At 38.6% G+C, this 14,380-nt stretch overlaps 1 protein-coding gene across 1 annotated transcript; it reads left to right on the top strand.

Annotated features, from left to right (window-relative positions):
- Window positions 1-2,069: 2,069 nt before the first annotated feature.
- Window positions 2,070-2,927, top strand: LOC141415612 (olfactory receptor 1N1-like). The gene has a single exon (XM_074052626.1). It carries the CDS (start codon window positions 2,085-2,087, stop codon window positions 2,925-2,927), a length of 843 nt encoding a protein of 280 aa, XP_073908727.1. The 5' UTR covers window positions 2,070-2,084.
- Window positions 2,928-14,380: the final 11,453 nt, after the last annotated feature.

Raw genomic sequence — 14,380 nt, 5'->3', positions numbered from 1 at the left:
GATAGACTTGTTTATTGCCATTATGTAATTAATACTACTGGGGCTCTGATGATGAAGTTATTTGACCAACTTGATGCTTGGTTTCCAGATTCCAAAATAAATATTTTGCCTTTGCAAGTTCTGAGTAGAATGTTAACTATTGAAAAGTGGTGGTGGTGGTGACCATGCTGTCGGTGACTCTTACTTAACAGTTCTCACAATTTAAAAAACAACACCTAGGCAGTAACTTGGACACAACAATAAGGACAAAGAATTCTCATGCTTTAAATACAGCAATAACAATAATATTAAAAGATAATATTTACTGACTACTTACTGTATGCCAGCTTTATTGTAAATTGAACTTAAACCTTATAACCATTCTACACAGTATACTCTATCATTATTCCATTTAAACAATATAGAAAATGAAGTTGAGAGGAGTCAAATGACTTCTAAAAATGACAGAGTAAAGAGGAGGGAAATTCTGTGAGATTCAAATGGGACATATTTTAATCACTACACCAGACAAACATGCTATAGCCACCTGCTGCCACTAAATGTTCACTTTATTTGTTTCTCTGCACCATGGAGCAGGAATGCTGGCATTTCTCTTTTTGATTGCACATCATGATTCATGAAGAAACTTCCAATGACTCCAGCTTCTCGTTCCCTCCACAAACCTATCAGGTATGGTTATGTTCTCCATCATGTAGTTAAGAAAAGCAAGGCTCAAAGGGAGTAAATAGTTTCCAAAACCTATCAGGCATGTGAGGAATACAACTGAAAAGCACCTCATCTGAGCAATTTTTTTCTTTTTTGTGGGTAAACATGTTGTTTTTGTCATTTTTACATTTATTCACATGTATATACATTGTATGAGCCACCTCTCCCTTCTCCCACATCCCACCCCTACTTCCAGGAGAACCTGTTCCACCCACTTGTTCTCCAATTTTGTGAAAGAGAAAACATAACAGGTAATAAGAAAGATATAGTGTTTTTGCTAGTTTGAAATAAAGATAGCTAATACAGAGAGATTCCTAGTGTTGCTCCCATGCACATGTGTATTACAACTCATATTGGTTCATCTTTACCAGATGTCTTCACTACTTCCTAGTCTCCTTCCCATAGGGGAATCTCAACTAGGGTTTCCATCACATTATGTCTCAGGGTTCATTAACTACTAATAACAGTGACAATTATCACTACCATCTATGAAGTCCTTCTTCCATATCTGTAATCTCAAAAATAACTTCAATACTTTATGAAGAAGTTACACATGGTGAAAGTGAGGAAACTAAGTAAATAATTGGCCAGGCTCTGTCTGAAAATAAGCAACAGAAAGGATTCCTCTCCAGTCTCCAAGATGCCAATGCCCAGATCTTTAGATGAAAGGAGTTGGTGAAGTCGTTGATGAAAACAAAAATGATGCACTCTTCATGACATGGCCCTTTTCACTTGGAGCCTTCTCGTGTCCACATTAATGCACTGCCATGGTGATGAGAGGCAAAGGGACTAGAGCATTCCCAACACACCCTGAGACTTGTAAATCTCAGCTGCACCTCTCTGTAGAAATTACTGTCTCCCTCAAAACAGAGGGAAGGAAACATCCCCATTTATAGTCTATTAAATATTAGAAAAAACACCACAAAGGGAGTTCTTAAAAAGTCAGTGAGGTTAAAACTATTGTTCTAAGGAGTTTTTAAGGGAACTAAAATTGAAGAGGTATGTTAAAGTGAATTCCCATTCAGTCTCATTCAATCATTCAATATTTGGGGAGAACTTGCCATACTTCAAGAATCTAGAAACCAAACTTCATTGCCATACAGATGAATCTTTATGATAGTCAACACTCCTCATCTTTGTTTGGATTTGCAAATGGGCAGTTATGGTCACTAGTCAATCTCTGTGACCTCCTTAAGAAACAAAGAAAAGCAAAGTCCTTACCTCTAATTTTCAAAGTGGAGCTTTTTTACCTAGATATCCCTTTAATTTTTCTGCCGTAGAAGGAAATTAGAAATCAAACCATCATCTCAGACTTCCTGCTCCTGGGATTCTCTGAGCATCCAGAGCAGCAACCTCTCCTGTTTGGACTCTTCCTTGGCATGTACCTGGTCACCCTGATGGGAAACCTGCTCATCATCCTGGTCATTGGCTCTGACCAGCACCTCCACACCCCCATGTACTTTTTCCTGGCCAACTTGTCCTTCATTGATACCTGCTTCACCTCCACCATTGTCCCCAAGGTATTGGTGGATATCTACACACACCACCACACTATCTCCCACACTGGGTGCCTCGTGCAGATGTACTTCTTCATGGCATTGGCCCTGCTGGATGACTTTCTGCTGGCTGTAATGGCATACGATCGCTATGTGGCCATCAGTCTTCCTCTAAACTATGCCACAATCATGTGTCCTCAACGATGTGTGCTACTGGTGGCCATATCCTGGCTCTTCTCCAACCTCCTGGCCTTATCACTCACTCTCCTGATGACTCAGGTCTCCTTCTGTTCCTCCCATTCCATCCCACACTTTTTCTGTGATCTTCTCCCACTCCTTAAGCTTGCCTGTTCAGACATCCATACTTTCCACCTCATGATTTTCACTGATGCTGCCATCGCAGGTGTGGTCCCTCTCACTTGCATCCTGGTCTCCTATGCCCACATCGTGCACACCTTTCTCAGGATCCCCTCTGTTGGGGGAAAGCAAAAACTCTTCTCCACCTGTGGTTCTCATCTGACAGTGGTCACTCTTTTCTATGGGACTGTTTTTCTGGTTTATTTCCAGCCATCTTCCTCCTATTCAGCAGACACTGGGATGGTGGCATCTATTGTATATACAATCGTCACTCCTATGTTGAATCCTTTTATCTACAGCCTAAGGAACAAGCACATGAAGGGGACTTTGGGGAGACTTTTTGGCTTGGGGAAAAGCTATACTCTGTAAACAGCATTTCTTCCACATCTAAAGCCCAGGTTCTCCTATTACAATTTTTGAAGAACTCAAATTCAAGGCATGATGAATGTTGAGCATAATAAAAAATTTAACCAGTGGAGAATGCCTGACTTTGCAGGACTGGAATAGTGCCAACTGTTCAAGGACAGAGCTACGGACTGGAAAGAGGCAGCAGTCAACGATCCCTACAGTATATTAAGGCAAAAACTATACCAGGCAAATTTAAACAGGCAAGGAAGACTCTATTTAAGCCTATTACAATAAAGGGGAGAGTTAAAAATACAGTCTGAATGTCAGTCTACTGACACAAATCAGAAGGATTTCTAAATTCTGGTGTGAGAGGAAGAACTGTGTTTTCTAATTAGTTTTAACAAAAGGAAAAAATAAACTTCTGATATCTTTATGACAGGAGGCAGTTTTGCAACTTGAAACCAAGCATTGTCTATGAAGCATTCTGCCTTACCACACAACCTGGAAGGTACTGCACCATCATCCTTGACATTTCTACTTCAAACAGGTGGTTTTCTGCTCCTTCAAAAAGACATTTCTAGGTTGTAAACCCAGCAAAGGGTTTTCTGCAAACTTTTAAAAATAGAGTCAGAGAACGAATTTATAAATAGGAGCTTTCTAAAGTAAATGCTATATGAAAAGGGGTGTGAGGGGACTAGAGCCAGAGGAAGGCTATCTGAAGTTTAGCCAAGCTGAGGAAATTGTCAAATCTGTCTTGGATAAGGGTGGCTTGGTAAGTAGGAATGGCTGTCCAAGCAATTCAAACAGATGGTGGCAACCACCAAAATAATGATATTAGACCACACTTAGGTTCTCAGAAAAAGCTGTTAGCACCTAGTCTATGGCTAAGAGGTCCACCCAGTAACAAGAAATGCTGACAGGGGCTGGAAATGTCAGTACTCTGAGCTTTGAGAGCCATTTCCAAATCCAGCCTTGAAATAAGCTTAATCACAGAATAAACCTCTACTTAGAGAAAGCTAAACCAAAAAGAAGAAAGCAAGAAGCCTAAGAGAGCAAGAATAATTCTAGAAGTTACTAAGCACAGACCAATCAGAATATTGGTCCAATATCACACATTTGAAATTGTATCTAAAGACATTGAGAATGCTGGGCAAAGTGACTCATGCTGTAATCCCAGCTACTCAGGAGGCAGAGATCCAGAGGATCATAGGTCAAGGCCAGTCTGGGCAAAAATTTAGTGAGATGCCATCTGAACAAACAAGTTAGATGTGGTGGTGCACATCTGTAATCCTGACTACTTGGAAGGCATAGGTAGGAGAATGGTGGTCTGTGGCCAGCCTGGGCAAAAAGTGGTGAGACCTTATTTGAAAATTAACCTGAAGCAAAAAAAAGGCTGGAGATGTGGCTTAAATAGTAGACTGCTTGCCTAGCAAGTGCAAGGCCCTCAGTTCAAATCCCATTACTTTCAAAAAAAACTCTGAAAGGGTATGATTATTATTTATGGGAACAAGTCCTTTTAGTTTTTAATCCCCAGTTAATTTTGTCTGTCTCCTCTGTAAAATACTCTATGTGTATTATAGTAAGAATGCAAAATATAAAGAACTAGAAAAAAAGGAAGTAATCATCCATTACTCCTCCATTTAAATATGATCACTTTACATCATTACCTTTCTGTATTTTTCTAATTGTTTTTGTCTTTGATTTGATGAGAAAATGCTATGGGAATAATTAATATATGTACTTTTCCACTTAATCTATTACTTGAGTATTCTCCTGACTTCTCTCTATATCTGCCTTTTTGTCTAGCAAATATTGAAGAGACATTGTGCAATATGACTGCTCTTTTCTTGAAAAAACTTAAGTAAGTTAAGCTTTTTTGAAAGAAAAGAATCAGAAAACTAGAAGTCATATAGTGGGTGATAAAGAGAAAACTGGGTAGAAAGCAGGACTGGAAGTCTCCACTTCCTCCATTAAAACCCCCTGAGACCTGGAGGAAGGAAGCCCAGATCAGCAGAATCATGGGTAGGCAGGTTTCCTTGGGAATGAAGGTGCCCTCACCAGAGGATGCCACATGGAATGGCTGGAGCAGGACACAGGAATCAAAAGTAGATGGGCTCTTTATTGAATTGCATCACTGTTTTGTATGTTAAAAATATATCATTGTCTTCTTTGTTTTGCTGGTATTTCCAATTAATTCTTTATCTTTTAACTTTGTGAGTTTTTATATCTAAGGTTTCAGTTTTCATATTGTCATAATAAAAGTTCTCCTCTCCGAAGCCTCTTCTGTTAGTGGAATGAAAAAAATTCTTCTCAATGCAGAGTTCTTTGAAAAGTCAGCATTTATCCCCTTGTTTCACGTTGCATTAATTTTTAGTGAGATGATAGGAAAAAGTCAAATAGTTCAAGAATTTTTCAACTCATCCCTCTTCAGTCTCTTCAAGTGTTCCTTCCCTTTTTATTGCATACAATTATTAACAGGATAAAAATGTTGAGTGTCTCTGAGCTGCCATTCTGTCATTTGAAATATGTCCACTTTAGGGTCTTTGTTCACAGAAAACTCTCCATGGTGCCTTCCCTTTCTCCATGCCAATTAGGAACCATCTCGTTTGTAGTCTGTACCTAATCACATTGCTTGCAGTGCTCAGCAGAAAGTGCTCTCTCCTTTACCTTTCCTCTTTATGAACATGTGTTAAAGTAGCTTTCCATTTCAGCTGTGATTGCCATAAAAGGGCAGGGCAATGACACTATGGATGATAACTATAAAACCAACCAAGACTAGCTGCAAACTTCACACAAAATTCCAAGCATGAAATACTGTGGCTGGACAATGTTGCAAATAGGTATTTCTAACCAGAGTTCACCCTTCTTTTGTTACCTTTGGCAGTCTCCCACCCAAACTCCCTAAAATTGAAAAAGCTAAAAATATGTCTCACTTTTAATCATCTTACCCTCTTCTCTGATCACTTTTTACCCTTTTTTTCCCAAAAGTTCTTAGTAAATGCAAGTTCTAAATTTTCCAATCTCTTAGATTTTCTTTGGCTATTTTTTCTCAAGCTAAAACCAGCCAAGAAAACTAGTAACTTGCTCTGTTCATATCCCACATTGTACAATACATTTTTCCATATCTTATCGTGCAGGTGTAAGCTCCCTATGACAGACTAGTCAAAACTCATGGTCTGGACATGAGGCAAGATAAATTAGGGAAAATGAGGCATTGCAACTTAAAGTCAAAAACTAAGAAAAACACTATATTAATGAATAACTTGATTAGGGGCATTTATGCCTTTCTCTTTGGTCTCACTAAGCTGTAGCATATGTAGAAAACCAAAAACAACCCCCCTGATCCTTCCCCGTTAATTATTATGCCTGACACCTGGGCAAGCATATCTTGAAGAAGACAATGTCCTGGGGGGAACATTTGGTAAAATGATTATTTGATCACAAAATGCTTGCAAAAGAAAAATATATATCTTAAGGAAGGACACCTGTCTTAGAAGAAACATCTGGTGAAACCCACCATTTGTTTAAAGGGATGTTCAAGGAAAACCAACATCTATGTCACAATGACCCAAATTTAGTGAACAACCCAGAATTAATATCTCTAAGCCCAACTACTAATGTCAAACATTTGAAGAACCAAAAACTTGATATTTGCTAAAATTGAACCCTCAACTAGTGAAAAGTAATAAATCATTTATTGGACATGAGAAGTTCATATACATGATATCATTACACAGAACGTTGGCCAAATTCCAAACCTAAATGTAGTTTTCCTGACATCCAGATCAACCACAATAATAGGGAGAGTCAACACAACGTCTTCACATTGCCGTATGATAATGGTGTGGTTATTGGATCTCCTTCTAAAAAATAGAGAAGGAGAAGGCTCAAGAAGGAGCAGGATGGTAGAATGAGTCTTGGAAGGCTGGAGGCAGGAAGATTGCAAGTTCCAGGACAGCCTAGGCTACAGAGCAAGATCCTGACTCAAAACAAGAAGGTTCAGAAAGAAATTTAATATTTTCTCTTTGATTCTTCCTCTAAAGAAGGGAAAACAAAAGTTTCCCCTGCCTATAATTATACACAGAGCATCTCCCTTCAAACCTCTGTTTCAGGCCCAAAATGTCAGACTCCTTTTTGGAGACACAATATTCAAAGTCTGCTATTGTTGTGAGAAGCTCAAGGTGTCACAGCATCTTCAGCATTGTGTCCTCTGATGGCAGGATCCTAGGGAGGCCACTGGGAAGAAGGGAACTGGATTCAAAAATTGGGAATTAGGAAAGATCCAAAATGGTAACTGGGACACAGACACAGACAGCATGAGCTCCATGAGTCAGGGACCTTGCTGAGATGCTGGAGCCTCACTTGGCAGAGGTAAAGCACCAGGGAGAGTTGAAACTTTGCCACCCTGAACCCCTAGCCCATGGAAGGCTTCTCCATGCCACGATACACTGAGAGAATAGGCGGGCCGCCACCCCCATGCCACCACCATCACAGCCTCACAGCCGCTGTCTCCAAACATGCTTGGGAGACCTTCAGCAGACCAAACAGGTGACAGCCAAGCATCAGGTGGTATCCCTCAGCCATCCCTGGGATAAACCAGCAAACCCCCTTGGACAGACTGATCCCCTCCCCCCCCAACAAAGAAAAACTGAATAAACAACGGAACTGAAATCTAGCGCACAGTGGAGGGAGTTGGGTGGCTGAAAGTGCACAAGAGAAGGGGGAGGAGCAAGGAGCCAAACTCTCGAGAACCATCAGTAAACAAATGGCAGGAGGGCTGCCAGCAGATGGGTGATAGGCCGCTACCTGAGGTAGGAAAGGAGCAAAGGTGGTAGACTACAGGGCTCAGACTCTGGGCACCCACAGTCAGACACCTCTGCAGCATTGAGGAACAAACAGCAAACCATCACAACATGCTGACAGAGGCAGATCAGTAACCTTGCTCTTGCCCCAGGGAAATGGGGCAAGGCAAAGACAAAAGCCCCTAGTAAACAAGCACAGAGATAAGCCAACTCCAAAGCAGGACAACTAGTAGAATGCAGAGCTGCCACACCTCACTGCAGGAGAAGCTGACCAAGCAGCAGCTGCTGAAAGAAAGAAGAAAAAAAAAACACTACCCACAGGACAATCACCTGGCAAGACGGACAGAGCTTCTGCTTAAATGCTAACACCAGAACTGGATACTGGAGAAGTAATGCCGGAACTTAAACGAAGACTGAAATTCTATTGATCCTGAACCTGGAGTTTTTGTTTGTTTACTTCTTGTTTATTTGCTCATCTCTCCCCATTGATTTCTTTTGATTTTTTTGTTTGTTTGTTGTTTTTTGTTTCTGTTTTTGTTAATGTTTTGTTTTGCTTTGTTGTTTTGTTTTGTTTTATCACTGTAAATTAGTTAATAGTAAGTTACACCCAAACCACAGACAGAAACAGCACACATAAAATTAGCTAAAAATCCAAAACAGCCAGAAAACAAAATTTTACCAAGGGAAACAAAACAGGTGACTGAAAAAACCAACTAGCCTATGAAGAACAGTTACACATTATAAGCAGAAATGATGGGAAGAAGAAAAAGGGATGGAAACCAATCCCCCCCCCAAAAAAAAAAGTAATTGAATACAGGATTCAGAGGGAAATGAAGAAAAAGGATACCCAGTTCCAGACTCTAAGAAAACAAAGACAAATGATGCTAAGGAACCCAATGATGTCCACAAGAATACCCTTAAAGAAGATATCCTGCAAGTAATCACTGAGAATTTCATGGAGATGATACTAGATATGGTTAACCAAAATGTACAAGAGGCATTGAAGAAACTTCAAGACACCAAAAAGAAAGAATACGAGAACACACAGTAACAAATGAAATCATAGGAGCCTTACATAAACACCAAAGTGAAACAGAAATCACTATGAATAGGGAGATAAATGAATTAAAGACAAAAATAGACAATATTAAAGAGGAAGTGACCCATGACATGGAAAACCTCAGAAAAAAGAATGAAACAGAAACACAAAACACAAAACAAAGGAAGGCCACAACACCAGCAGACAAGAACAAGCAGAAGACAGAATCTCAGAACTTGAAGATAAAATAGAAATTCAAAGAAAAACTGAAGAGCAAAGGAACCCTCTTACACTGTTGGTGGGAATGTAGACCAGTACAACCATTCTGGAAAAAAATTTGGAGGCTACTTAAAAAGCTAGACATGGATCTACCATTTGATCCAGCAATACCACTCTCGGGGATATACCCAAAAGACTGTGACACAGGTTACTCCAGAGGCACCTGCACACCCATGTTTATTGCAGCACTATTCACAATAGCCAAGTTATGGAAACAGCCAAGATGCCCCACCACTGATGAATGGATTAAGAAAATGTGGTATCTATACACAATGGAATTCTATGCAGCCATGAAGAAAAACGAAATGTTATCATTCGCTGGTAAATGGATGGAATTGGAGAACATCATTCTGAGTGAGGTTAGCCTGGCCCAAAAGACCAAAAATCATATGTTCTCTCTCATATGTGGACATTAGATCAAGGGGAAACACAACAAGGGGAATGGACTATGAGCACATGATAAAAGTGAGAGCACACAAGTAAGGGGTGAGGATAGGTAAGAAACCTAAAAAACTAGCTAGCATTTGTTGCCCTTAACACAGAGAAACTAAAGCAGATACCTTAAAGCAACTGAGGCCAATAGGAAAAGGGGAACAGGTACTCGAGAAAAGGTTAGATCAAAAAGAATTAACCTAGAAGGTAACACCCACACACAGGAAATCAATGTGAGTCAATGCCCTGTATAGCTATCCTTATCTCAACCAGCAAAAACCCTTGTTCCTTCTTATTATTGCTTATACTCTCTCTACCACAAAATTAGAAATAAGGGCAAAATAGTTTCTGCTGAGTATTGAGTGGGGTGGAGAGGGAGGGGGTGGAGTGGGTGGTAAGGGAGGGGGTGGGGGCAGGGGGGAGAAATGACCCAAGCCTTGTATGCACATATGAATAATAAAAGAAAAATGAAAATAAATAAATAAATAAAAATAAAAATACTTCCAGAAAATGAAAAAAAAAAAAAAAGAAAAGAAAAACTGAAGAGCTATTAGTCAAACAACTCAAGACCTGTGAAAGGAATATGCAAGAACTCACCAACTCCATCAAAAGACCAAACCTGAGACTCATGGGAATTAAAGAAGAAGAGGTACATGCAAAAGAAATTTGTAATATATTCAATGAAATAATCACAGAAAATTTCCCAAATCTACAGAAAACTATGCCCATTCAGGTAAAAGAAGCCTCCAGAACACAAAACAGACTTGACCAAAATAGAACTACACCACAACATACTATTAGTAAAACAACAAGCACATAGGATAGAGAAAGAATACTGAAGGCTGTAAGGGAGAAAAATAAAATACAAATAACATACAAAGATAAACCCATCAAAATCACAGTTTACATTTCTCAATGGAAACCTTAAAAGAAAGAAAAGCATGGAGTGAGATATTACAGGCACTGAATGAAAATAACTTCAACCCTAGAATACTCTACCCAGCAAAACTATCATTCAAAATAGATGGAGCAATAAAAAGTCTTCCATGATAAGCAGAAACTAAAACAATATATGACCACCAAGCAATGACTACAAAAGATTCTTCAAGGAATTCTGCACACAGAAAATGAAAGCAAACAAAACCATGAAAGGACAGGCAATACCAAACTGCAGGAGAAGAAAAGACAAGTAGAGTGTAGCATTGATTCAGCTGCACACAATCACACCCTTAAACAACAAAAATAACTAAATGACAAGAATGACCACATACCTACCAATACTAACACTGAATGTAAATGGACTTAACTCCCCCATGAAAAGACACTGTTTGGCAAACTGGATTAAAAAGGTAGAAACAACAATCTGTTGCATACAGGAGACCCAATCATTGACAGAAACAAGCACTGGCTTAGGGGAAAAGGCTGAACAGCCCCAGAAAAAAGGCATGAGTAGCAATAATTATCTCAGACAAAGAAAACTTCAAACTTACATTGATCAAATGAGATAAAGAGGAACATTCCATACTAATAAAAGGGGAAATACACCAAAAGGAAAAAACAATTAACCTATATGCACCCAACATCAACGCACCCAATTTCATCAAACATACCCTGAAGACCTATAAACATATATAGACTCCAACACAGTGGTAGTGGGAGACTTTAATACCCCCCTATCACCAATAGATAGGTCATCCAAACAAAAAATCAATAAAGAAATTCTAGAACGAAATCACACAACAGATCAAATGGACCTAGCAGATGTCTACAGAATATTTCATCCAACTTCTGCACAATATATATTCTTCTCAGCAGCCCATGTAACTTTCTCCAAAATTGATTATATCTTAGGGCACAAAGCAAGCCTCAGCAAATATAAGAAAATAGAAATAATCCCCTGCATTCTATCTGATCAAAATGCATTAAAACTAGAACTCAACAACAAAAACAACAGTAAAAAACATGCAAACAACTGGAAGCTGAACAACACATTGCTCAATGATCAATGGGTCACTGATGAAATAAAAGAAGAAATTGAAAGGTTCCTGGAAGTTAATGAAAATGAAAACATGATCAACTGGAACCTATGCGACACAGCAATGGCAGTACTAAGAGGAAAGTTTATAGCAATGAGTGCATATATTAAAAAGACAGAATGATCGCAAATCAATGACCTAATGCTACATCTCAAACTCCTAGAAAAACAAGAACAAGCAAATCCCAAAACAACCAGAAGAAGAGAAATAATAGGGGAAAAGAGGGCCAAAATCAATGAAATAGAAACAAACAAACAAACAAACAATCGTACAAAGAATCAATGAAACAAAAAGCTAGTTCTTTGTGAAAATAAATAAGATTGACAGACCCTTGGCAAACCTGACTAAAATGAGGAGAGAAAAAACCCAAACCAGTAAAATCAGAAATTCAAAAGGGAAGATAACAACAAATACCACAGAAATCCAGGAAATCATCAGAGACTACTTTGAGAACCTACATTCAAAAAGTTTTGAAAATCTTGAAAGGACAGATCTCTAGATACTTATGAACATCCAAAATTGAACTTATAGGATATTAGCCACCTGAAGAGATCTGTAACACAAAATAAAAATGAAGGAGCAATGAAGAGTCTACCAAAAAAGAAAAGTCCAGGACCTGATGGATTCTCTGCTGAATTCTATCAGGCCTTTAAAGAAGAACTAATACCAACTCTCCTTAAACTGTTCCATGCAAAAGAAAGGGAAGAAACACTGCCTAACTCATTTTATGAAGACAGTATTACACTTATCCCCGAGCCAGACAAGACACCTCCAAAAAGGAAAACTATAGGCCAATCTCCTTAATGAACATCAATGCAAAAATCCTCAATAAAATAATAGCAAACTGAATCCAACAACATATCAGAAAGATCATTCACCACGACCAAGTCGGCTTCATCCCAGGATATAGGGGTGGTTCAACATATGCAAATCTAAAAATGTAATACAGCACATTAATAGAAGCAAAGATAAAAACCACTTGATCATCTCAACAGATGCAGAAAAAGCCTTCAACAAGATCCAACACCACTTCATAATAAAAGCTCTAAGAAAACTAGTAAAGAAGGAAAATACCTCAAAATTGTAAAGGTATATATGACAAACCTACAGCCAACATCATACTTACTAGTGAAAAACTGAAATTATTTGCTCTAAAATCAGGAATGAGACAAAGGTGCCCACTATCCCCACTCCTTTTCAACATAGTCATGGAATTCCTAGCCAGAGCAATTAGGCAAGAAGAAATAAAAGGAATACAAATAGGTAAAGAAACTGTCAAAATATCCCTATTTGCAGAAGATATGATCCTATACGTTAAAGACCCAAAAAAAAAAAACTCTACCCAAAAGTTCCTAGACACCATTAACAGCTACAGCAAGGTGGCAGGATATAAAATCAACTTACAAAAATCATTAGCTTTTCTATATACCAATAACAAACAAACTGAGAAAGAATATATGGAAACAATTCCATTTACAATAGCCTCAAAAAAGTCAAATACCTTGGAGTAAACTTAACAAAGGATGTAAATGACCTCTACAAGGAGAATTACAAACCCCTGAAGAAAGAGATTGAGGTAGACTACAGAAGGTGGAGAGATCTCCTGTGCTCATGGATCAGTAGAATCAATATAGTAAAAATGGCTATACTATCAAAAGCAATCTACATATTCAACACAATTCTCATTAAAATCCCAATGACATTCATCACTGAGATTGAAAAATCTACCCTAAAGTTCATTTGGAAACACAAGAGTCTGCAAATAGCCAAGGCAATACTCAGCAAAAAGAGCAATGCTGGAGGTATCACAATACCCAACTTCAAACTATAATATAAAACAATAGCAATTAAAACAGCATGGTACTGGCACAAGAACAGACAAGAAGACCAGTGAAACAGAATAGAGGACCCTGATATGAATCCACACAGCTTTGCCCACCTTGTTTTTTACATTGGCACCAAAAACCTATGATGGAGAATAGACAGCTTCTTCAACAAATGTTCTTGGGAAAAGTTGTTATCTGCCTGCAGAAAACTGAAACTAGATCCATGCCTATCATCCTGTACTAGTATCAACTCAAAATGGATCAAGGACATTAATATCAGACCCAAATCTCTGAAGTTAGTACAGGAAAAAGCAGGGAATACTCTGGAGGTAATAGGTATAGGCAAGGACTTCCTCAATAGAACCCCAGCAGCTCAGCAACTGGAGAGGATGGAAAAATGGAACTTTATAAAATTAAAAAGTTTCTGCACAACAAAAGAAGTGGTCTCTAAACTGAAGAGACCACCCACAGAGTTAGAGAAAATATTTTCTAGCTATACAAAAGACAAAGGACTGATAACCAGAATATATAGGGAACTTAAAAAACTAAACTCTCCCAAAATCAGTGAACCAATAAAGAAATGGGCAAGTGAACTAAACAGAACTTTCTCAAAAGAAGAAAATTCAAATGGCCAAAAAACACATGAAAAAATGCTCACCATCTCTAGCAATAAAAGAAATGCAAATCAAAACCACACTAAGATTCCACCTCACCCCTATTAGAATAGCCATCATAAAAACACCAACAACAACAGGTGTTGATGAGGATGTGGAGTAAAAGGTACCCTCATCCACTGCTGGTGGGGAAAAAAATATGGAGGCTTCTTAAAAGTCTAAACATAGACCTACCATATGATCCAGTAATCCCACTCTTGGGGATATACCCAAAGGAATGTGACACTGTTTCCCCCAGAGGCACCTGCACACCCATGTTTATTGCAGCACTATTCACAATAGCCAAGTTATGGAAACAGCCAAGATGCCCCACTACTGAAAAATGGATTAAGAAAATGTGATATTTATACACAATGGAATTTTACTCAGCCATGACGAAGAATGAA

This window comes from Castor canadensis, chromosome 13 (genome assembly GCF_047511655.1).
Source record: "Castor canadensis chromosome 13, mCasCan1.hap1v2, whole genome shotgun sequence".
Lineage (NCBI taxonomy): Eukaryota > Metazoa > Chordata > Mammalia > Rodentia > Castoridae > Castor > Castor canadensis.
The sequence above is the reverse complement of the archived record's forward strand: the minus strand, read 5'-3'. Positions and strand labels throughout refer to the sequence as shown.